This window comes from Poecilia reticulata, chromosome 3 (genome assembly GCF_904066995.2).
Source record: "Poecilia reticulata chromosome 3, P_reticulata-male-v2, whole genome shotgun sequence".
Lineage (NCBI taxonomy): Eukaryota > Metazoa > Chordata > Actinopteri > Cyprinodontiformes > Poeciliidae > Poecilia > Poecilia reticulata.
This window is the reverse complement of record NC_088832.1, coordinates 17,518,294-17,545,209: the sequence shown is the minus strand read 5'-3', so window position 1 is coordinate 17,545,209 and position 26,916 is coordinate 17,518,294. Positions and strand designations below refer to the sequence as shown.

Genomic DNA, 26,916 nt, shown 5'->3' with positions numbered 1-26,916 from the left:
GAAAATGTTTACAGCTATGTTTCATAACCTTGCTGCTGTTATGAGATTTTGAACTCCTTTGGGTATCAGATTCAAAGGATTCATTGGCGTTCTGCTCCCAAAGCAAACTGGAGATCCTTGATTGTTAAACTCAGCTTATAAGCATCAATTTCATGGCTTCATTCTGTTTCAGCACGGCCCAAATGACAGTAGGTGAAAAGTCAGCCCAGCTGGAGGGGTTTTGTAAAATCCAGGAGCTCAAGTTTCTTGCAGTCCGGCATATCCCTCTCCAGTTAAATCACGGGGCACGCTCTGGCTGTGATTCTTAAGTGTCACTTGTGTCCACCTGAATTATTGTTTGTGTGTAATGCAGGGGAAGAGCTGGGATGCAATGAGAAGTGGTTGTGTCCTCTGATTGATTGTTAAGTGTTGTCCAGGAGCCATTGCCAGACTCCACTTAACGGCCTGCACAGCAGAAAGCAATCAGTGGTTGTTACTAAGGGTCTCGTGGGGACGGCCCCGGTCATGATTGATCTTCAGTGGATCTCTAAAGATGTCTGAGAGAGCTGGGTTTCACTGGAGTGGTGTTCAGGTCAGGGGGAATGCCCTCCAACATCACAACTGAAAACTTTTCTCAGCACAAATAAAACTCTACTTTCTTTCGCCCGCCCCCATGTAACTTTTCCTTCTGTGGAGAAAATGAGACATGCTACGAGTGCCTCTGCCATTATGAGGCTTTTTAATTGGCATGACAAATGGTGGACACTTGCATACATCATTCATAAGGCATGTTAATGGCAAATTACTGCATGAAGCAGTGGATTATAGTCAAATAGTAAACCCCAGTGGATATATTGAATGTCTCCAGGCACTACCTGAAGACACACAACACACACGCACACAGCCGGTTGTAACACCAGGCAGCAGAGCCGTCTGCTCTCCAGTGGTGTGTCAATGTGTTCAGTGACCACAACGCCTGGTGTTGGTCTCATTACAGAGGGATCAAAGGGACATGAGCTTCATAGCAGCGGGGACTCTCTTCAGCCCCCCCTAGAAGCAACTCCTCCTCTAATCTCAAAGGTCATGTTTAGTCATTCAAATATAAAACAGCATCACATCACTTTCACCCATGCAACCTGCTCATGTTTTCTCCTAAGCAGATGTTAAGAGAAAGCTGAAAAAAAAAACTTAAAACTGAATGTGTGTGTGTGTGTGGGGGGGGCGGGGGGGGAGAGGTCAGAATATGCTTTAATTTAAACAGTCGTTAGCATCTTGAATTACCAGCTTTTTTATAGCTATATATAACAACTTAAAGTTGTAGCAATATACGTTATGATCACACTGTACCCTACATCCTACATATTAAAATAAAGTGTAGGATTTAATAGACTCACAAAGTAGGTATTATGTCACAAGAAATCTATTGTAATGTTAGTTTGATATTTTTTATGGTACATTGCTCTTGAGATCCCTATTACTTTTCATAAACATTTGCAGGGAACTAAACATCCACTGGCCGCTTTATTAGGAACACCATTCTAGTAGCAGGTTTGATTTCCTTTTGCCCTTAGTACTGTGAACATTTTTCTTTTTACAGTTGTTTCATATTTGTCAGAATATCAATTATGAGGCATTTAAATTCTTGTCATATGGAAGTAAGGTGTCCAAGAAGTTTTCTTAGAAAATATGCTGAAACATTTACAGCACAACTGAATAGTTGTAAAAGACAGGATGAGTTTATTCTTTCATAATGGGTTTGCTAAATTACAACTCTACTGTCTGGATGACATCCGGTGAAAGTGGGACCCATCAGTCCAGACAACTTTTTTCCAATCTGCTATTGTCCAATTTTGGCAAGTCTGAAGAAACTGTAGACTCGGTTTCCTGTTCTTAGCTGAGATACTGGTACCGATTTGGACTGACTGCTGATGTTGTAGCCCATCTGCTGTTTGACGTGTCCTGAGAATATATCCTGCATACATACAGAGGATGTAATAAGTAGTATTTGCCTTTCGATCATTGAAAACCAGCCTGCCCATTATCCTTTGAGTCAAGTTAAATAAATTCAACTTAAGAGGCCATCCCATGATTTGTTTTAAGGAATCTGGACTGAATTTTATAATTATTCAATCAAAATATACAATGCTTAGAGCATGTAAAGCTGAACCACACTAGAAAGATTCCTTAATGCACAAGTTGACATTTTGTACATCTATTATATTTCTATTGCATAAAATGTAATTAGATTTGTGATACATCATATAAACTGGAAAAACTTTGAATTTGTGTATTTAGATAAACAAATTCAAATTCAAAAGTTGATTTGAACCAAATCCCAAATCAACTTTTGCAGATAAACTATAAATTGGGCCTTAACCCTTGTGTTTACAAATGGGGTCCAACCGACCCCACACAAGTAAAACTTATATCATTTGCCTCAGTCCTCGCACGCACAAGGGTTAAGGATGTTTTCTTAATGTTCAATAGCGTTTTTCAGCTTTGTACATCATTGATGATTCATTGACAATGTGGATTTCATTTGCAACAGAGTTGAGTAAGTCTCCTCTCTGCTCTGACTGGAGATGGGGTTTGCTGCAGGATGACTGTGAGACAGACTAAAGTGCTCAGGAAGCTGGAGGAGCTCACAGAAGCACTCGCTGTGATTGTAGAGCGATTGCCAGTATCACATGTTGTTGGGCAGCCTCCAGTAACAGAAAAAAAGTCACTAGACGGGTCTGAAAAGTTGCTAAATATAGGGATATAGTTGCTAAGTTAACAACAGTGCTTTTCCTGACCACACGCTAGCTTAACAGTGTTGTGTCGTTCACCTAAAATGATTCGTTCAAATGAACAAATCATTTCGGTGAATGAACTGAAGCAAGTCACTGATTTGTTCATTTCTCTAGGTGAGGTCAGCGACATCATTGAATGGAATTTCATTCTGTAATTCACAGAATGTATGATAAAGATTCACTCAGGCAGTGACACAATGCCACTCCAGCACAGTGTACTGCGAATCAGAACGTGATCCGGTCACTCACTCACAATACAGTAGGATATTGTGAGTGAGTCGTGTACCGCACGAATCAGGGTATGGATGCTGTCTAACCCCTGAATCAAATATGCAGGCATAATGCAAAGCAATATAATGCTTCACTTGATGCAATATGCTTATTTTGACTGAAGACTGCATATTATGCGAATGCATTTCCAGCCTGTCAAATAAACAAGTAAATGGTATGTTAAGATAATGGAGACTGGGGGGTGTGTGCGTTTGCCTTTATGTCTCTTGACACAACATTAACTGTTAGCTTGGAAAAACAGAGTGAGCAGCACTGTATTGGACACAGCACTACTCCAACACAATATGGTACGCAGATTGTGCTGGAAGAAGCGCCGTTTCACTCTACATAAATCAACTGTGTGATCAGGTAAATGGATCTTTTGAACGGATCGTTTTAATGTACTGAATCTAGAGATCCAGTACATTAAAATGAACTTCGGCTCCCATCACTCTTGGTTGACCTCCTCCACTCATCCCAACTCTTGACCATGCCCCTCAGTGCCTCCTAAAATATCCACTTTGGTGGAATATTTCAACAAATTTGTCTTGGATTGTTTAGACTGTGTTTAGTTCCACTTTAAGGTTCTTCAAAACAAAGTTATGATTTGTGAAACCTTTATTTGTGTGAAATGGGTATTCCTCGTCTCGCTTTTGTAAATCTTGGGTGGCATTCTTGAAATACGTGCCACTGACCCTACTAATTAGTCTTTCATCAACATCAGAAAAACAAACCGGTCAGCCCTACCTTTTAGTGTGAAGGCAGACACCATATAAGTAGGTCCAAGTGGGCAAGGGGTGAAACGGGAGTCAGATAAGTACATAATGTGTATCTACATGTTTTTTTTTGTTGTCGTTTGTTTTGTTTTTTTTGTATTCTGGACAACAACTTAATTAGAAATTATCCTTCAAACCAATAAATCTTTATTAATAGGTCGTTTTTAATTTCTGTTTACTGTGTGTCTTTCCCTTTTTATGCATGTCTTGTTGCTATGCTCATATGCTATCTGCAATTAAAATTACTTGACTGATTTTTGTCACAAAACGTAGCCCTTATTCTTTCAAATGACACAGTGAGTGGACAATGATGGTGACAGCTAATAACACTGTGGTGCCAACAGCAGTTCCTCGGGATCTGAGCAGCTGTTCTGCACTCTATATTGGCCTGTTCTTCAAGGGGAGGGAAAAAAAGAGCAACCTAGATGAGAATTTTGTGCTTCAGTGGCTATTGAAAGATGAGGCAATAAACTGCTAAACTTGAGTAATCACACAGTCCCTCAGGAATTCCTCAAATGGGGATGGTCAAAAAGCTTGAAATTTGAGCCCCACGCACACGACCCGGGCTTTAACATTTGATGAGATTCATTATTGTACAGAGCTGAATACAAGTGTCTTTGATTACAGGGCCCACCATTATATTTCCCTACCAGTGTGCATTTCCATGCAAGAAAGTCAATGGGATTAAAATCTCAATTCATTCCAGTCAATTCTCCTGTAACAAGATTTCTTTAAAACCAGGCAGAGAGGAAAATGGACTCGAAAGCACTGAAACAACTAGACCATAAATTATAAAGATGTGCTATCTGTTAACTGAACACACCTTTAGCTTGCAGATGCATTATTATTTAATGTTCAGAGGAGTTGGTTTTATGTAAATTGGAGTCTTGTATTCTCTTCTGCCCCCTTCTCAATGCCAGGTACTTCCAAACCAAGCAAAGGGGAGAGATTATGCAAAGCAATTAACATATGAAAATAACGTATTAATATACTGTCTCTGAACTGTATCCAATCAGTTCCTTTTCACTGGCGTGTGTACAAAACAATTAAAATTAAATTTATACTGCTCTTCCTTAACATATTCTGCAGAAAATGGAATCAGTGAGCAAACGCTGACAAAAGTTTTACAGGCCTGTGTTTTTCCTTAAAGGCACACTGACTTGGAGAATATTTATAAGACGCCTTGCTAATAAATTCCAGTCTTTGTTTCTCCCTAATGATGTGTGCATCTGAGACAAAGCACTGAAATCCATAGCGGTAGCCAGGTGCTAATGAATGGCTTACATTATGCTGTCCACTAATTACTACTGCACCATAAATAAAACACAAGACAATCAATTAGTGGTAGGCGTGTGTTTGTTAGTCACGGGCAGCAAAGATCCTCCAGGCCAAGGCTTTGCAACAAAACAGCCTCTTCAGGGTGTAATTCTGCAACAGATAGGATGAATTCAGATAAATCATACACTGAATCTTAGCAAATGCGCACTTCAGGCAGTCTGGCTCAGACGGATTACAGGTAAATATTATCAACAAAAGGATAAATGAAATTTTTGGATGCGCATGGAGTAGTAGGTCCCTTTCAATGATTACGACAAAAGAAAACCTCTTGGCAGTTTAAATTTAAATATCAGTGCTTCTTCTCCAAGCTGGCACAACACAAAGCCCAACCAGCTTCCCCAGACACCAACTGGTTAACATATCACCCTTCATCTGGACCAGAGCAGGCAAAATCAAAGTGCATTAACACTGCATGTAGACTGCACTAAATGAATTACACTGGCATTATGTGGCCTCTGGTCCTGCCTATATGCGTGGTAGGATGCATAATTTGTGCATTAATGTAATTTACATTTTAACACAGTCCTAAAAGTAAACTGATTAGTTGATGGCTATCTACTAATGTGCCAAAGAGACCTGCTTGTTTCTTGCATCCAGGGAGAGGGCTGGAATTACGCATGACAAGGTTGGCCTTGCAGCAACATGGACAAAGAAATGATGCCTGCCAGGAGACAACGATCAAGTTTAGTGGTGTAGCATTTACTTCAAAAAGAGGCCGTTTTTCTTCTTTATTTTCAAGGACCTTTAAAAAGATCACACCAATAAGTAGTTTGGGCCATAACGGTAAATCCACAGTATCTGCCTTTAGAGCCTTTTTGTTCCATCAACAAAAACGTGTAAGATTTCAAAAAGTAGCTAACTTGCAAAGTAGTGCAGTCAATGTATGCAATTCAAACCAAACTCTGCCACATTAAATGTCTTTTATCTCTGTCCCAGCAGAGTTTCAGCTCTTTCTTGGGACAAATTCTTGTCCCTGTGGATGACAGAAGTTTCCTTTCTAAAAAAAAACAAAAAAAAAAACAGTGCGACCGGGTTGCAGTCCCATGATGCAACGCTCCCAGTGGTTACATCTGCTCCATTCTTTCATCTTTCCCCATTGTTAGGTGGAAGCTGTCACATTAGGAGGAGAATCGTGGCTCCTTCCCACCCCCAAGTACCCCTCATTTCCCATTCCAGCAGTTGGCAGGGTGGCAGGCCTATACAAAGGAGCGTGCACCAGGAGCACAGAGGGGAGCACCGTTAGGAGGAAAAACAGTTTGGGAATTAAGGTCATTAATTTTCCACTTTCAAGGGCTGCCACACAGACGGAGATAAAGTCAGCATAAATATTCTGCCGAAGTTTCTCCTGTTTTTCTCCTCTCCCCATTTTCATCGGCAGCCCATTTATCTCCATGCTGTCAATTAGAGGCAAAAGCAAAGAACTAATTAGGAACTGTGCAATTTTAATTAGCTGTTTTGATAATTAAACTAATTGGTTCCCTTGTGTTTCTGCAATGTGTGCTAAGAACTTTTTGATATCTGGGCAGCAGATTTTCTATCCGCTGGTTAATTAGTCACTTTTGCATTAAAAAGGAGCCTTCCTTAATAGCCTTAATTTGCAGTTGAAAAGAGAATCTACCATCAATAATTTGTGTAATTGGTAACCGTTTGATTGTAATTTAGAGGCACGGCCGGACAGCTCTGCATGTCTAATTCCTAATGACTAGGATTAAAGTTGGATTAGCTGTTTGGGAAAGGGATTCACTCTCCCCTCTTCCCTACCCACCGAGTGACACCTTGTCGACATTTGATTGGTCATGAAATTCAAATTGACTAGATTGAACAGCGGGGCTTATGCTGGTTTTATTACTTTCTATATGGTGAGCCTGTCAGGTTACATCAAAAAGATTGCAGCGATTCTTATTTTCCACCCACCACGTGAGCAGCTCCATGAAGAGGAGAAGGAAAAGTGGTTACAATTTATTATATTATGTGGTAAATCCCTTCTATCAAAGGTATTTATGTACAGCTGTGAGGGGAAAATATAGTCAAGAGCAGCCACTAGGAGGAGCAAAGCTCTCAGTGTAACAAAGTGCATCAGGTCTCATTCCTACAAGAAACTTCTTCATGTATCTCCAAGCTTACAGGCTAAAACAACAAACTAAGTACCCCTCTTTCATCAGTGCATTTTTAAGTATACATATAATACATGCTTTGTAAAAAAAAAATGACTTCTTGCAGTAGTAAAAGCACAAAATAAATGCTTACAGGTGTCAGCAAGGTGCCAATGAGCATTTGAACACAGAGGCCTGGATTAAAAGCATATCATTCAGCATCTTAACTGTCAGGCACAATCTCTATACTTTTACAAACCACAACCACGTCAGTAGTCTGATTAAAAAGCACGATTCATCCCACTTAGCCAGAATACAATTAAGGGACATGGCTTTAAAAGCCCAGCCCTGAAGCCTCTCCCTATTCCATATAAAAGGAGCACTCTCCACTGAGCTTTGCCTGTAAATATCATGTTTGATATGAGGTTTTAATCTGCTTAGCCATTCTGAACTATAGAATGGGCTCATCCTCTCCCTGGAACCTCTGTCCAATGGTTGTGTGCCTGAGGACGAATGGGAACACAACACAAGTGCGCTATCTGATTAGTTGGGGTTAATTACAGTGCACTGTTTTGTAGTGGTTGCATTTGAGAGCAGCCCATAAATAGACAGGCATGGCTAATGCATGCTCAGAAATGAATTCTAATTAACTGTGCATCAGAGGAGCCCGCTCAGGGCTTGTTGCTGGTATCCATTGACCCAGGTGTTGGATGTAGAGTAGGAGAGGGGGAGCACCCTAAGACACGGCAAGGAGCTTAGGGGTAACCCGCAAAAACACAACTTGTTGTGACTTAACACATGGGTAATTTGTATTGATGAGAACTACTTTAATAAGGGACCCTGTGAAACCTGTTCATGTGCTCTTATAATAATTGTTGAAGCAGTACACTGAATGGTCTCCACTTTCAAATGTTAAATGGTTATTTGAAGCCGAGCCCTGATGACACTGAACCATTGTTCCCTTTACTTTTTCCAGTTTTCTGTGTGATTGGATTAATTATGTGTCACTCACTCAACGCTATAGGTCAGCAGACATACATTCTCGGTCATAAGTCATCAATCTATGCGACCGTGGAGATGAAAAGTCAAGCGTGTCAGCCAGAAAGCGGTACAGAGAGGGATCAGACCATTGATTTCAGGGCCAAACCAATCTTACCACAGCTTGCTGCCTTGAGAACTGAAATTATCCCTATGGGCATGGTACAAGAGGCTTTGTATCTTAGATTTGTAGAATAGGGCAGACATAATGTTAATTTGGGATTATCATCAAATGACTAAGCATATGCCCTTCATACACCAGGTTAAACTGTTGAAACCAAATTGCAGGAGGATTTAAATTAAAATTGTAATTTTTTGTTTTTGCCTTTTAGAATTTTCATCTCTAATTTAGACTGAAATATCTTAGGCGGGTGTGCAGATAGGGACGCATAAGCTTTCTACATCATACAGCACTGTAAATAAGACTGACCTTCACTAACAGATAAAATTCTACTTTGCTTTATTTGTCTGACCAAAATCTTTCAAACATTAAACTATTTTAATATGAAACAAAGGTCATCTTAGCTCTAAAAAAATAATTTTCAGATTAAGATTTTAGGGGGCAGGGGGAGACTATTGAAACCAACCTAATCCTATGTGAAATGGTAATTCAAGTCCCATTACTACACTATGAGAGAACTTTGACATTTCATTGAAACGATGTAAAAATAATAATAATAATTTAAGCACGATTTGTTAACACCAGAAGGACTGAAATATCTCAAGAAGAATTCCATCATGTCCAAACTAAGTAAATTCAACAGCTGATAGAAAACAATGTATTTGACATTGGCTCGTTTGTAAGAAGATTACAAAGCTATTTCTAAGATTTAGGGGCTTCAACAATCTAGAGATGTAAATGCAAGTGGTAAAATATGCTCCTTTCACCCATCTGTATGCTCTCTCAAAAAAAGTTGTGCTCACTCTCTGTTTTGTGGGTGTGTTTGTCAGATGGAGGTGGTAACTTTTCTGATTGATCTGGTTGGCCAAAGTTTCAGTTGATAACAAGCACAGGACTTTGTCTAAGAAGAAGAGGAAGAGGTGGAGAAGGACAAAGTTAGCGCACTTTTAATGCAATTGCTTGAGATTCACAACATGGTGCGAAAAATTGCACATATTATTTACAGATTAGAACAATCTTTTTCAACAGTGGGAAATGCATAACATCTAATTTTGAGGTTCTTTGAAGATCTAAAACATTTGACAGTTTTAAGCAGTGTTGGCAAAACAAGACAGGTAAAATAATCAGCCAAACCTTTGACACCTAGCATAGCGCTGTTTATGTAGGATGCTAGTAGCAACAGTTGTTGCCATATTTACTCTTATTATTATTAAAAGATCCTTGCAGGGATAAACATCTCATTATATATATATCAGTAGAAAGTCATTTAAGGAACAAATATAACACAAAATATTTGTGTTATATTTGCATATTTTACTGACTTTCTCTTTACCCCCAGAAGAGCAGGCAGGAAGTAAAAAGGTCTTCCTGCCTTTTTACTTCCTGCCTGTAGTAAAAAGGCAGGAAGTAGCTTTATTACATTGATATTGCTTAGAGGTTATTTAATTTCAAAACTTAAATTTGCTGCCCATAGCTAAAACACTTTTAGACCTTCCAGAAGAAAAATAAAATGTCTTACAACAATTGTTTTCGGTGGAATTAAATGATTTGTTTTGGCATGAATGTGATGACATGTTTGTAAAAAAAAACAAAAAAAACATGAAGGGATGAGTTTCAAGGACAAAACAATGCTGTTCAATAGTACAAAAACTCTTCTCAGATTTGCCACAGAACATTTTGATGATTGACCAAACCTTAAAGAAAACATTGTGTAGACAAATATGGTAATTCTATAATTATTTTGAGGGTTCTACTTAAACATTCAAGAGAAACAACATCATAGTTAGTCTTGTTGTGGTGGTAGTGTGATGCTCAAACACACTTTGTTATGAAGTAGGCCAATGATCTGAGGTACATTTGCAGGTCCATCCATGACTGACTCAATAAAACAAAGTGAAGTTTTAAGATTGACTTCAAAGTTTTAACTTAAATCTAACTGATATGTAGTTCATGCTCAAAAAGCATCAAATGTAGGCACAATTGTGGTTTTTTCAAATGCTTGGTGGCAGTTGTTGCCATCAAGGTTGGTGCAATCAGTTGGTGCAATCAGCTTATAGGATAATTACTTGTTTTTTACATCAACATAGGTTGGTTTGAATCTGGTGCGTATCTCCAGCGGTCATTGGACAAGAGACAGGGTGCACTCTGGTCAGCTCACCATCACAGGGCTCTTTGCACAATATGAAAATGTATTTTATCATCTGAAACATTTGAGTAACAAAAGAAGAGGATACAAGAACTCTGTAAGAGAGTAAATACACATGGCAGAAACATTCACTTGTAGAGATCTAGTACTGATAATGCACTGAAACAATGGAATAACTGGTGCAAAACGTGACAGAAGGCAAGGACAGACTGAGCAGGCTCACACCACAGACAGACAGCCTGCTGGCCGCTGACAAACCAGCGTTATTGTAGCTCCACTCCGCTCCACTCTCCTAAATGGCTAATCTTTGTTGGATCTCACCCTTAATTGGTTAACAGTCTCCGCAGGGCAAGTGAAAGTGGTGCTATTTAAGGCTCCGCCACGAAACAGCAACACTTTCATCTTGGCAATAACGGGCAACAATTATATTACCAGATTCGAAACTGAGCCCTTCTATCTAGCCACTAATCAAAAACGCGGCCCATCTGTTGTGCTCGCCTTGCTTTGAAACGGCTGCGCGTATGATGTATGTATGATAAGTGCGTCTGGACGCTAATTAGCGGCTAAACAGACCGCAATTAGACGGTTTCAAATCTGCGGAGGAAAGTAGAAGTCGGAGAGGAAAACAATAAGCGCATTTTGTGTTGACTCAAAGTCTACCAGGATGGAGCAGCATCACTCTCCCTCTCTGCCGACACTTACGCACACCTGCGTGAAGCTGACACCCCACCCACGTCAAAAAATCCAGCAAATAGTCTGAATGGTTAGTGCTCCGTTTGTGCAGGTTTGTGCCGTTAAAATTTTCGTTTGTGCAGTTTTGGTTTCTGAGATATTAAACATTATTTTTAGGTCATCTAGAGTTCACCATCCCCCCATATCGCTCCAAAACAAACCAAAGTGGGCTAGTTCGTTAGTGCTCCGTTTGTGCAGGTTTGTGCAGTTAAAATTTTCGTTTGTGCAGTTTTGGTTTCTGAGATATTAAAAGTTATAATTTTGGCCGATGACGTCACCATCCCCCCATATCGCTCCAAAACAAACCAAAGTGGGCTAGTTCGTTAGTGCTACGTTTGTGCAGGTTTGTGCAGTTAAAATTTTCGTTTGTGCAGTTTTGGTTTCTGAGATATTAAAAGTTATAATTTTGGCCGATGACGTCACCATCCCCCCATATCGCTCCAAAACAAACCAAAGTGGGCTAGTTCGTTAGTGCTACGTTTGTGCAGGTTTGTGCAGTTAAAATTTTCGTTTGTGCAGTTTTGGTTTCTGAGATATTAAAAGTTATAATTTTGGCCGATGACGTCACCATCCCCCCATATCGCTCCAAAACAAACCAAAGTGGGCTAGTTCGTTAGTGCTCCGTTTGTGCAGGTTTGTGCCGTTAAAATTTTCGTTTGTGCAGTTTTGGTTTCTGAGATATTAAACATTATTTTTTAGGTCATCTAGAGTTCACCATCCCCCCATATGCTCCAAAACAAACCAAAGTGGGCTAGTTCGTTAGTGCTCCGTTTGTGCAGGTTTGTGCCGTTAAAATTTTCGTTTGTGCAGCTTTCATCTTTGAGATATTAAAAGTTATAATTTTGGCCGATGACGTCACCATCCCCCCATATGCTCCAAAACAAACCAAAGTGGGCTAGTTCGTTAGTGCTCCGTTTGTGCAGGTTTGTGCAGTTAAAATTTTCGTTTGTGCAGTTTTTGTCTTTAAGATATTAAAAGTTATAATTTTGGCAGATGACGTCACCATCCCCCCATATGCTCCAAAACAAACCAAAGTGGGCTAGTTCGTTAGTGCTCTGTTTGTGCAGGTTTGTGCCGTTAAAATTTTCGTTTGTGCAGCTTTCGTCTTTGAGATATTAAAAGTTATAATTTTGGCCGATGACGTCACCATCCCCCCATATCGCTCCAAAACAAACCAAAGTGTGGGCTACTTCTTGTAATTCTTCAGATTCTCAGCTGTTGTACAATGTGTACATTTTGTTTTGAACTTCAATAAAGACTTAGAACAAGAAAAAATGTGTCTCATTTCAAGAAATGTTTTAAGATAGCAATGTTTTTTCACGAACGTAGCGCACAATAATTGAATCCTGCTAATAAAGGACATGCAGCCTGACCCTAACGTAATGTGTATAACCTGTTCAACTGTGCTTTGATTTCGGAGGTGGTCTGAAGAATTATATTCACATTGTTGATGTACTGTCTGCTGATTATGCAGCAAACGTGTAAAAAAATTACATGAGCCTATAAAGGCCAATTTGCTAGTTGAGCATTAATTTGATTTTACCTTGTTAAAAAATCAAAATCGGGGTTGAAAAAATTCCAAAAATGACTTATTCAAAACGATTTGAGACCGCTAGAATATTAACGAGAGGTTGAAATTACACTTGCTCTGCAAAACAAGATGGGAGGGGGGGGGGGGGGGGGCAGGAGGCTCACTACAGTGTGGGTGGAGCCAATCCCAGTTGTGTGAGAACTATGTCAAAGTTCGCAAAACATGTCTCCTTGAAGCCCATACACATTTAATTTAAGAAATTGGATGAAATGAAAGTCGTTGCATTGAAACTATATTTACTAAATATTAAGTACATTACTTGGATGAACTTTGAAATAATGACACATTTCCGTTTTACTCGGCAAAATCTTTGCTCAAGCAACTAGCAAATTGGCCTTTATAGGCTCATGTAATTTTTTTACACGTTTGCTGCATAATCAGCAGACAGTACATCAACAATGTGAATATAATTCTTCAGACCACCTCCGAAATCAAAGCACAGTTGAACAGGTTATACACATTACGTTAGGGTCAGGCTGCATGTCCTTTATTAGCAGGATTCAATTATTGTGCGCTACGTTCGTGAAAAAACATTGCTATCTTAAAACATTTCTTGAAATGAGACACATTTTTTCTTGTTCTAAGTCTTTATTGAAGTTCAAAACAAAATGTACACATTGTACAACAGCTGAGAATCTGAAGAATTACAAGAAGTAGCCCACACTTTGGTTTGTTTTGGAGCGATATGGGGGGATGGTGACGTCATCGGCCAAAATTATAACTTTTAATATCTCAAAGACGAAAGCTGCACAAACGAAAATTTTAACGGCACAAACCTGCACAAACAGAGCACTAACGAACTAGCCCACTTTGGTTTGTTTTGGAGCATATGGGGGGATGGTGACGTCATCTGCCAAAATTATAACTTTTAATATCTTAAAGACAAAAACTGCACAAACGAAAATTTTAACTGCACAAACCTGCACAAACGGAGCACTAACGAACTAGCCCACTTTGGTTTGTTTTGGAGCATATGGGGGGATGGTGACGTCATCGGCCAAAATTATAACTTTTAATATCTCAAAGATGAAAGCTGCACAAACGAAAATTTTAACGGCACAAACCTGCACAAACGGAGCACTAACGAACTAGCCCACTTTGGTTTGTTTTGGAGCATATGGGGGATGGTGAACTCTAGATGACCTAAAAAATAATGTTTAATATCTCAGAAACCAAAACTGCACAAACGAAAATTTTAACGGCACAAACCTGCACAAACGGAGCACTAACGAACTAGCCCACTTTGGTTTGTTTTGGAGCGATATGGGGGGATGGTGACGTCATCGGCCAAAATTATAACTTTTAATATCTCAGAAACCAAAACTGCACAAACGAAAATTTTAACTGCACAAACCTGCACAAACGGAGCACTAACGAACTAGCCCACTTTGGTTTGTTTTGGAGCGATATGGGGGGATGGTGACGTCATCGGCCAAAATTATAACTTTTAATATCTCAGAAACCAAAACTGCACAAACGAAAATTTTAACTGCACAAACCTGCACAAACGTAGCACTAACGAACTAGCCCACTTTGGTTTGTTTTGGAGCGATATGGGGGATGGTGACGTCATCGGCCAAAATTATAACTTTTAATATCTCAGAAACCAAAACTGCACAAACGAAAATTTTAACTGCACAAACCTGCACAAACGGAGCACTAACGAACTAGCCCACTTTGGTTTGTTTTGGAGCGATATGGGGGATGGTGAACTCTAGATGACCTAAAAAATAATGTTTAATATCTCAGAAACCAAAACTGCACAAACGAAAATTTTAACGGCACAAACCTGCACAAACGGAGCACTAACCATTCAGACTATTTGCTGGATTTTTTGACGTGGGTGGGGTGTCAGCTTCACGCAGGTCTTACGCACACATTAACACAACCCCTCCACATGCACGTGCTCTCCCTCTCGCTCTCTCTTTCCATCACGCGCATTCAGACTGGCAGGCAGCCTCGCATGCACGCGCGCGCCCGTGCACGCACTCACTTTCCCTTAGCTGTGCTTTTGTGTTTTGTCAGAATTAATGAGAAAAGTTCCCTTGCCCTAGGGGTAATTAGTGTCCTTGGAGTTAAATAAGCTAATACTTAGACACCTCTGGCACAAGCAATTATGTTTGTGTATTGAATAATTGATTCAAAGAGGGGGGGAAGGGCTGCTAATCAGATCTGAGCATAATGAATTGATTTAATTAACAGGGGAATCCGAGGGTCTCTGGAAACTGCGCGCATTTATTCAGCGGCAGAGAGGCGAGAGCGCGGCACACAAACTGGGAGAGAGGCGGCGCGAGTTTGCTTTTAGCAGTTGTCAGATTCGCAATTGGATTTGTTTGAATATATAGTTGCTGTTTCGGAGCAAATGAGAAGACGAAAAGGAGAGCATTAACACCGAGAGGAGAGAGCTCAGCTGGTTCTCAGTCCGAGCGTGTGATACGTCCGTGTGTGTGCACTCTTTTACGCAGATACACTCTAAATTTATCCCGCTTTTCATTGTTTTTTGCCATTTTTTTTTTTACCTTCGCATGGAATTCATCAAGGGCAACCGAAGCGGTGTTTATTTGCATTACAGTTCAGCCCTAAAAGGGGGTTCTCGTCGTGTTTATCGCCGCATTCCGTGTGTGAATTATTATTGATAGGAGGTGCAGAAAGCGATCCGTCTTTCCAGGTTTTCTCGCTCCTTTTTTTCTACCACCTTCTTTTGGTTTAGCGAGGCGTAGTCTAGTAGAGTCAGCCGCGCGTTTCAAAGCCATTTCCAGGAGAAGCGGTGAGCAGACGGAGCGGTGCAGCCTGCTGGAGCCGAGGACGGATCGCCCGGGGAAGGACTCCTCGTTCCTCAGGACGATGGTGTTGGACAAGGAGGAGGGTGAGTAACATCCTCAGCAGCAGGATGCAATAATAATAACCCGGGGAAACTACTGACATTTTTACGCGTTTGAAGTCTCCCCGGGTCCCGACCTCATTCAATCACGACGGGCTCCGGTCTTTTATTTGCTTGGCAGGGAAACATTTCTCCACGAAAGTTCCACAAATACACTGCCACCTCCAAACTGCCGCTCAGTTTGGAAGAGTTGCGTGTTTATTTCAGACCACATTTGTTGTGTTACGTCTTTTTAGGGCAGTATACACCACTCCACACACTCTCCTCTCCTCTTTGCTCCTCTAAGTGCTTTTTGCGTCTGTGAAGTTGGCGAGGCAGCCTTTGACATCACACGGGATGGGAGATGACAGCGGAGTGCTTTTAACTTGATTGCAAATTATGGATAGCGCCGTGCGACGTTCGCTCACTTCCCATCGAAATAGGCCTTCTTGCATTACTTATCTATTTCAATGTATTCAGGTTAATGGGTGAGGCAGTCTAATTAATTTTAATTTGAATCAAACTTGCCTCTAATGACGTCCCATTTTGGATGAAATGCTCAGATGCACTTTCATTTATTCAGCATGATATCCACAGCAGCCTCACTGAAGGTTTTTATGTGTTCTGAAAAGGGGGGGAAAAAACTCTCTTTATTCTGCACCTCTTTAGAGGGATTGAGTGAATATGGACCACCTGCTGGTATACACAGTGACAGCCTTCATGGACCATATACCACATCTCAGTATATTTCTGCTGCACACTGAAGTTTATCCGCCTCATATGAAAGTAATGGATGCATTTGGAACACATTATTTATGATTGAAAATGGATATTTCATTTGTCTTAGCGCTTCATCCTTACACTTACACATCTGAGAACCAATAAAAGGATTGCGGTGCAGACATAAATTGCTCTGTCTGGCTCAGGCTATGTTGTGCTAATGTACTCAAATTAACTCAACTGTAAATTGGCCCCTTCTTCGGATGTCCATCTTGCTAAAAGTTTCCCATATGATTCACGATTCGGATTGCTTTTAGCAGTTATTGGCTAAGCAATATGGTAAATGTACAAGGTGATGCAAATGGCATTAGTGGGGAAAGGATGCACAGGAGCATGTAATGCAGTCAATACTACATTAACTACTGATGCCCAATTACAGAAGCAGGGAGAGAGGCTTTTAGGAGCATTAGGACTTGCAGAAAAGCTGAGATCACCTGCTGCTCATTGCCTAAAAGCTTCACCCTTTATTTGCTGGGTACAACCCAGGGCTTGAGCATATTTTCTTTTTTTGGCCAGGTTGTCAACACAGCAGGCTGGCCCTGGTCTCTTTCACTGTGGTGCCCTCTTAGCGTTTATTGGCTCTAAAGTTATAGGGTTGTCAATTCAACCTTCTTGTCTAATGTATCCTCTAAGTGCCTGCACAAATACACATGTGCAGCGAGGAAGGCGTGGGTTGGTGTTTTTGGGTGGCCAGGTGTGCGATGGCTCTGCGCCTCTTGATTGATTTTTTTCATACATCGGTTGATGTTTACACAAATAACTTTTCTGTTCCGGTTTCAGTATTTTCCAAGAGAGAGCTCACCGGGTATTCTACTGGTGTATTCAAAACTGCAATTTTAGCCAGATTCAGTGTATTATTGCTGCTTGTCTGGTTTTAAACTTAGCAAAATTTGCAACAATTTGAGCTGCAGAAGCTATTATAAGACATTCAACTTTGTGGGACATTTTTAGAGGAAATTGGATTGATAGTTTATTGCTGGCCAAGAAAAACAGATCTCAATACATGAACTGAAAACTGCAGACATGCATCAGTTTCACATTAACTTATGTAGAGCCAATGTGCCGTTTCATAAGCTAGGGACGTTTGACGTTTTGAATGTCTTTTATGCATGCAAACTGCAAACTATTCACTCTTTTAAAGGGTAATTAAAGTATGAACTTATAGTTTAAACAATTCTGGAGAGAACTAAGCACTACGGATGACTGTAGAAGGAAAACAAGCACTGCTCTTTGAAATGACCTAATATGCGGGCCATAGTCGATAATGAATAGCAACACATGTACCAAAATATTCTGTGTCAACATTTTACTTCACCCTGTGATATCAGGCTCCAATTTGCCTCTAATTTGAAAGGAGAGGAAAAAAAAAGCAACTCAGCCATTTTCTCTTTTAACTATGGGAGAAGAAAGTGGGTGCACGCTGAAGGCGTATTTTTGCTGAATATTAACAGAACCAGTTTATTTCCCCTTAGAGAAGGGAGCAAAAAGGAAAATCCTCCAGCTGCTGATAAGTTTCTGGTCACCTTTGTGGGTTAATTTAAGATCCCGTTATCATCCTGTCCACTGGAATTTCTACATTCATAACACATGTGATTGAAAAGCAATGCTTCAGCTGAATACAGGCTTGGCAATCTGTCGGCCGTTGTAATAAAAGTCGGGCTTCAGGCTCCGATATTTATTTTGAAATAATAAGAATTGCTTCATTCTTTACCAGTGTTGCCATGGCAATACTGTCTCGTAGCGATGTTATATTGATTTAGAAAGTGGACAGTAATATTTCTTTTCTGTTATTCAGTTTCTGAGGGTTGATTTCTAATTTCCAGCTGGAGATTACTTTTATATGTTCCTTAAGTCTTTTTTTCACTTTTTTTTTTTTTTTTTTTTTTACAGAGGAATGCAATTTGCTCTTTTCTATTTGCCATTTTCTCAGCTTATTGGTTCGCTCGGGCTTCAAAATTAAACTTGCCCATTTCAAACAGTGAAATTACGTCTCATTTTTCTGCTGTAGGCCTTGAACAGTATTAAAAACACACAGCTTTGTTTGATTTTTTTTAAAGTCAGGAGCTATATATATATTTTTTTATTATTTTATTTTTAAATGTAACAATGTCAATTTGCTCTACTGTAATTTTAGAGTAACACAGATTTTTTTTAAAAATGGTTCTAAATTTAATCTGTGCAGATTTCTTATATCCATTGCATTACATTTAGCTAAATCTACATAATTGATAGAAATACATGCAATGGATTGACTGCTACCAATGCATGCTGTCAGGTCACCCTAAAGCTGCTCCGGCTGTTCATTCTAGCTAAGCTCAGGAGAATAATGTCCTACAAAACCACATTAATACCATTTTCAGCCCTGAGTGTTTAATTTAATCTAATCTGAGTCTGATATCTCACAATTGCAGAATTCTCACTAGAGACAATTTCATCTCGTCACTACTAAACCTCTAGATCCCTATCAGCCCTGATCGTTTCACATTTTACGAGTGCGGCGGATCCGTATCATTTCCGTGATCTAAAGTGGAATTCAAAGGGACCGAATTGAGACTTGAGAGACACGTTTTAGTGTGCGCACCCACCTGCCTTGGATGTAAATGGCCGCACTCATCAGCGTTGTGCACAAACTCAATTATGCATTCTTGAGCTGCAAGAGCATCTCTTTTATTACTGCCAGAAGCCACATGCTGGTCATGTTATAATATACAGATTTCCAGCAACAAGATGTGTGGCTGCAACACAGGTGGCGGAGAGCAGATCATCGCTGCTGGATCTTACTATAATCTGGCCTACTGTTTTTATTCACGCCAAAGGATATTTTTAAATATAGATGAAGTTTGGACATCGCGTGAAAGAACATATAAGTAGTAGAAATCGTGAGAAATTAAGAACATTAGTCACATTACATCCTGACAGGCGTAAGCAAATGTTTATATATAGTTAGTTACTGCTCTGCTAGAATCCATTGGAAGAAGGTCTGACAGCTACCTGTCACTGTAAAGCTGACGCATGAGTTATGTTTGACAACACTCTTGTCAACGTGTAAAAAAAATAAGTAGAATACACAGAGTGATGCTTCTACAAATATACATGTACACATCTCCTTCAACATTTCTCCATCTTTTTGTTACACGCTGTTAAGTTATTTATCGACTGCCTTCTGCTCTGACTGGGAGTTATGATCTACTCTGTTAAGGTTACTCTTCACTCTGTGAGAGAGATTTTTTTTTCCCCTGTCATCACAGGCGAAGAAAAAGAAAGCATGAGAAAGAGGGATGACCTGTTGCAAAGTTACTGAGGTGATACGTTGAGCTGATTCTTAAACTACACTTTAATCAGCAACGATTCCTCAGTAGCTGAGACATGTTTCTCAAATGGTGCAATAAGAGCATAATTCATATCTAAACTGGATCCTAAATCTTCTTTGCCCTGAGAAGAAATAATTTCTCAAAGAAATCAGTATCTTCTTTAGTGATTTTGTGCATAGTATGGATTTGCTTTTTAAACAATGGCCAAGAAAAGTCGTGGAGTTTATACAGTTTGAAAACTTGAACTGACATGTTTTAGATTCACAAATATCAGGTATGACACCTTGAAAGGCGCCTGTGGAAATTTTTGTTTTGAGGGAAATGGTAGAAAGTGAATGTCGATCTTCAGAAAACAATACGTTTTGAAATCTAGCAACGGATATTTTTACAAAAGCAGGCCTATGATAAGTTGTGATAAACATAAGCCTTTGGTAACAAAAGCCTAGGTGTTCACTTATGATACAGTATAAGTGTTTCAAGTACCACCAACATTTAGGCTGGCATGTTTGAGTAGGCGTTCTCTTCGTTGCCGAAAAGATTTGTGAAACCGCAAAAGAGAACCAGACAGCCTGTTATTATCCAGGTTTTTGTTGAAGTATTTTGCTTGAATTAGACACACGGTGGAAGTATAGCAGTCTTCTCTCTTGTGCAACGTTTGTTTTTGGTAAGATTGAGTCCATTTTATATATATTTTACAAAGTATTTTTTGTACATTGAGGTGTCAAAACTAGGTTATTTAAAAAAGTTTACCACTAATTTTTTTTTCCATTTTCACAAGTGCAATAAATGTTTATAGCAGTTTAAAATCCTTATAGATGGACTGTTCTAGTTCATGTGTAACGACACTGTGTGATATTTGTAAAATATGACATTGAGATATTGTTAATGTTTCAATGACATGACGTTTTATTACCTACTTATCGATTTTATAGTTACAAAAAAATGGTGTTGTAGTTCTACATTTTGATTGCTAAAGCCAACAACAAGAAATCAAAATAAAAACAGGAAGTTAACCAATACAAAACTGCATTAATTTTCAAAAAACTAACAGTTATCATTTTATCCATGGCTAATCTTTCTTTTTCACCTTAACGTTTTTTGCTATCCCCCATTTGTTTTTCTATGAAACAGCTGACTTTTCAAACCAGTAATTTTCTCTTGAACAGAACATAAATCTTAATGCCATTTCATACCGCATCCCATATCAGATTGACTAATATCCAGAGATATATGACCGGCTCAAAATCCTGTCAATAACAAGGACAATAACAAAAAATAATTTTTTCCTGACAATCAATTCCTCCACTAAGATTAGCTATTCTGATGATACATTCAGTTTAATTTAAAGAAGACATTCAGGCCACTAATTAGATTTTTATTAAGATTTTACATACTGAATATTTCACAGTATGATTTGTTTTTGCAGTTGTAATTTATTTGAGTTTCTTAAGGTACACTATGCCACCCACTGGTATAAATAAATTATTCTGGCTTAAATTCAGAGAATTGCAATCTGTCTTGTTTTGGCACACTTCAGCATGACGCATCCAATATGGCCATCATTAGATGCACAACAAAAACTGCATCGCAATCCTATGCAGCTTTTGCCGATATGCAATGCCCTTTACACATTGCAGGATTTTCCATAATACATTTTGGCCTCAAGCTTTATTAAAAAGTTAGTTTTAAATTTCTCACAGCTGAGCATGCCAACCTTCTGACAATGTGCAGATTTGAATTAAGCTGTTTATTTTTTTAGCAAGCATGGGTTCTGAGCGATTTTTAGCTAGTTTTACCTAGCTGGCCAACAAACTCAAAGGTGAATCAAGCAGCAATAAATGCATGTTTAAAATGTACACAAAATATGAACAATATTAATAGTAGTAGACTTCTGTTGCATAGCCACTAAATACATCAACTTTAGAAACAGAGGTGAATGAATACATCATAGAAACCATAAAAACAGAGCGTCAGCCCCTTCATGCAGCTCCAGTCGTTGATAGCTGCTGTCCTGTCAGTTTTAGAAGTGCCTCTGCTCCAACAGATCTGATTTTAAACTTATTCAGAGGCTTGCTAATGAACTATCTTTTGATTCAGGGATAGTGAACCAGGGAGAGAGACCTAAGCCATTCAGGAGACCAGGACTTAAGGACCGACTTTGGACACCGCTGCTTTAGAGGAAGGCGATGTCAGCTTTGTTGTGGTGAACTGCTAACAGTTAGCCAGTTGCTATGTTCTGACTGTGTTTACAAATCATTCACTGTTCAAAATGGTAACATTTTGAACTCACTGTTCAAAATGAGTTGATACTTCTTAGCACTTAGGTAATCCAATGTTGTCGACTTGTTTAATCTGCCACCTTTATCAGTTGACTGCTTCAAAAACTTCTCGTCTTGCTTTCAAATAGGAGTCTCAAACATAGTTACAGGATGTCGGGGTAAAATCCCTCACGGTCATATCTGGGGTTCATAATTGCTTGGTCTAACTTCACATTGATGGACTTTAAGCATCTCATTCATCAAATTGCACTACACAAATTTTTGATTCATTGATCATCCAAACAAAAGAATAGTCAGAACAAGCTTTATAAACGTTTATGCACCAGTAAATTACATGCAGGTGGTCAGTAGTTTGACTGACACGCCTGTGAGAACTAATGAAATGTCACCTGCAGATAAGCAAAGTTAAATCTCTGTAGATTCTTTAGAAACATTGACAGAGAATACATTTTGCTCTGTCGTGTTCAGAATCTGGTCTCAGAAACCCTCCCCTGTGCAACTACTGTGTTTTCAAAATTCCCCATCCTTGTTTTCTGTTTGCTTCCGTCTGTTGTGATGGTAAATATCTCACAGTATGACAGTGTTAGCTGAGCAGCAGCACTTTGTTTTAGTGTGTGTAAGGAGCCGACAACCTCCAGGGGTTGCTAGTGAGACTGAAAGTGCCACAATCTCACTCTGGACAAATGAGTAATGCTGTGCTCAGATTCCTGCAGGTCAAATATGTACTTTTCTTTTAAAACCAATTTAATCAATTTAATATAGTCATCTTTACTTATCCTTACCTGAGCAGCTTGAGATGCAGGTCAGTGTAATTACACTTAGCCATAAGCAAGAGATGTATAAGTTGTATTTTTATCCTCACTTGATCATTTGTAATTAAAAATCTAATTAATTTATTCATGTACACCATAAACAGCAAATTAAAATCTCCTTTAAGCCGTTTCACTCTTTCAACCACAAGAATTAAAAGCAAGACGAAGCTTTACGAGATTCTTGAGGTCTAATCAGTTATCTGGGTGGTAAATAGAAAAGCCCGGAGTCCCTTTTCATAAATAAGATCCAAATTGCAGTGGAATAACCTCTCCTAGCATGACCTTCAGTAAATAAAATCTTAAATAGCTAATTAAAACCTGTGTTTAAACCAGGTTTCTCAATGTCCCTGAGGTCTAATAGATGAGGTTGCGATCATTGAAGTTGAAGATTTCATCAGCGATTAAGTGGGGTGTTTGTTGCTAATAATTTGAGTGGGTGATGCCATCCGCACACATTCCCACTGAACTTAATGTGAACTTTAAACTTGTTTCATGGACATTCAGCTGCTCTTCCTCCATCCGGTTCTCTCTACTTTTCATTTTATTCCAATTCATTACACCAGATTTTTATGGCTGAATTACCGTTAGAGTTTGACCCATAACAAGAATTACTCCAAGAGGAGAAAAAAAAAAAAGTAGAGTCATTTCTTGTAATTAAAGATATAAAACCATAGTCATAATTGCATTTTGAATGCCATGAATGACGTTTCTTTGAGTTAGTGGAACAACAGGAAACAGAGCATAACATAGATTGTTCATAAAGGCCCTTCTCTCTAACTGTGCACCCACCCAGCCACCCTCATTATTTACCCCATCAGCTGTGGGAGTGGGATGCTTGAATGACGCGCTGCCAAATAACTGCCCCCTGTGGGGAATTTGCATTATTCACGATTAAAGAAGCTCACACAGTGCATCACAGTATGGTGTTCTTCCTTCCCCTCCATTTTCCAACATGCTGAGGACCCTGAATGGCACACCTGTCTCCTGGCATATCCTTTGAAATAATAAGTGCATGGTAATTGCTGGGGAGTGGGAAGGATTTTGTACATCACTTCCTGACCTCATGAGTGACAAACTTTTAGAGGGGCTGCATTTATTCCTTTCTCAATGCATTTTTAATGTGGAGTAAAAAGTGTTGGTGCATTTTGTTCTGGACGGCAGGAAAGTGGCTGTGACAGGTCTAATGGTTTTAGATTTATTTTTTTATTTTCTCATGGATTCAGAGGGTGGCAGATGTGATTACCTCTCCCCTCAAGAAAAGTTTACAAAGACAAAGCAGAGTAAGTGGTTTCAGAATAAAGGAAATTATTATTTTTTAAATTCTGGCTGGGAGTTAAGGATACAAATTTATTTTAGCATTTTCTTCTGGTAAATGATAGCTGCTGTTGACCAAAATAATGGCAAAAATCAGTTTTTTAATGTAGATACCGTGCATTAGCAAGAATGAAAGCCCTGAAGCACCTCCACTGATGATTGGCTGGAACAAATCTTTTTGCTCTGCCAGCACTCTGACAATCTTCCTTTGCTGTAAGAGCTCTCGTGGGTTTATTCGTGGTAAAACTGCATGATAAAAATCACAAATGTTTTGTGTCCCGTCTCCTCCTCCTCATTCATCTTATTACCTCATTTTCTTTGCCCCCATCTCGCTCCTTTTAACTCAAGCTTCGCTGTTGACAGCTTACCTTGCAGAGCTCCCACTGTAACCTACTACTGAGCAACCAAGTGCTGGAACACGTTGCCTTCTGTAATAATTTGGAATCTCTGCCAGTTTCATGTCTTAAAAAAACAGGAGCAATGAATTTAATTAGAAAGCTGTTGCATATCTCCGTGATACATTTCTTTTAATTAACCCCAAGTGAATAAATTAAAAATAATAGGGGGCTGAAAAGTGTGGAAAAACACCCTAATGAAGTTTTCCGTTAATTGGGATGAAGTCTGTAGCCAAACCGCAGAGAGCAGTGCGCACCAGGAGCTAACAATGCCGTCTGTAAGCCCCAGAAAAGGAAAAAAAAAAAAAAAGGGCCCAGGGCCTTCATGCTGACTTGAAGTGTAAGAAATGCACCTCTGACGTGATGGAAATGACCGTGGGCTGGGAGAAAAGGCAGTCCTGTTCTGGGCCGCTCTGCTGAGACTCCCCGTGCCGCGCTTGAAGCCCGGCCAGTGTTATTGCAGTCCTAATGTGGCTGACTCATTTGGAGCGGATCAGGAGTAATTATGGTAGGGAAAGTGGCTGCCGACCGTGGGGGTCAGGACACTTGTAACATGTGAAAAGAGCAATTATTCCAGGAGACAAAACCCTCCCTTATCCCGGCCGGTGCCAGGGTCAATGCAAGGGACGGCTGGGCTTCGTTTCAGCGAGGCTTATTAGCCACAGCAAGCTGCAAAGTTTGAGAGAGTGCATCTTGTTAATGAACAGTCCCCCTGCACCATTTCTGTCTGCTTTCTCTCCCACTTACTGTGGGTGTTAATTATGTCATAATCATAGCGGGCATACAGTCTCAGAAATCACCTCACAGACCCCAGCATTCATACACAACCATCTGGAAAAGCAGCATGCTGTACAGTAATAAAGAAGGCTCTTACACCAAATTATAAGGGGAACACAGTCAGCTTGAAATGTAATATTGACTTGGGCTTTTGTAAGAAACTACCTACTTTGAAGGGAAGAGTGTATGCATGTGTCTCTTTCTGTGCTCATGCATAGCTTTTCCTTTACTCCTTCCATATGCTCCAGCTAACGACAGGAACACGAATCAGTGGTCTTTGTTTATCGCAGAGAACATTCTCATCAGGCTGCTTTCAGCTGACATGTGTATTCCAGCTGATATTATTACCAGATGTCTTGTATTTTTGTCTTGCAGACTAAAAAACATGTCTTTGGTTGAATTGCAGAGATTTTGGAAACTGATTTCCGCATACAATAGCGAGACATCTGCATCAGATCTCTATTAACCATAGTGGCCGACACCTTGGCCCCGGGACAACATTTTATTTGGGATTGCCATGGCCACAGCACTTACAGTGGTGGCTGAAACACAAAGGACTCGAGTAAATCGGCGCCTGAAGGCTGTAATCTCATGAGGGCCGATTAGAGTTATAGTAGTAGAGCAAAAACAGAGAACGTTTTTGCCATTCTATACAGCAATGAGTATTATAGTAGAATATAATATAATAATATGTGGATGCCTTAATCAGTTGTACCAGAAAATTGATTCACATTTTTTTAATCATAGATTATTTGTAGATCAAAAATCAGATTTTTTTTGTTACTTTTCATTTGCTTCTCTATTAGTTTTCACTAAATCAAAACTAAGAATCACTACTTTCTCTGATTAATGCGTTAACCAAAAGCATGTGCCTAGATGTATTTTTTTCTCCAGAATTTCATAAAAATTAGATGGCGTTGGATGAGCGTTGATGAATAAATCGAGTTGATCTTGTAATTATTTAATTTTCAGTTGGATTTAAAGTTAATCTCAATATGAAAGAACATTTTCTTCCTATTCAATACCTTACAATCCTAATGAAAAATCTAAATCAGAGTTGGCAGTTCAGACATTAAAGGAAACTGAAAATTGGAATAGGCCAGGAATACGCTCTGTGTATTTATATAATTTTTGAGTCAAATGGTATTAGAATTTTGCAAAAGCATTGCTTTTATGGACATTGATTATTACTCTGATCTTAAGCAGAGCTAATGTTATCCATTACAAAATGATTTAGGAGTACAGAAAAACTCAGTTTTATTTACCTAACATCCTGTAACTCAGGAGCCAATTCCTTGTTTTTCTACGTCAGTCCTCCTCATGCATCTGACTCGTCATTCATTTGAAGTGACCAAGAAGAACCACATGAATAACAAGCAACTTAGTCCATTACACCACCTTGTGTTAGTCTTTTAAGTTATATTTTTCTGCCTTGAGCCAGTTAAGAGAAGACTCGTCTAAACAGATGTTTAGAAAACATTTGAATGTTTTAATTATTGTTCAAAACTTTTA

At 39.4% G+C, this 26,916-nt stretch overlaps 1 protein-coding gene across 1 annotated transcript in view; it reads left to right on the top strand.

Moving 5' to 3' along the window:
* The first annotated feature begins 14,933 nt into the window (after positions 1 to 14,933).
* lmo1 (LIM domain only 1) overlaps positions 14,934 to 26,916 on the top strand; it is a 29,887-nt gene continuing 17,904 nt past the window's right edge. Inside the window, exon 1 of the mRNA XM_008405246.3 lies at positions 14,934 to 15,742. Coding sequence (XP_008403468.1) covers positions 15,721 to 15,742 — 22 coding nt within the window. The 5' untranslated portion in view covers positions 14,934 to 15,720. The remainder of the gene's footprint in view (positions 15,743 to 26,916) is intronic.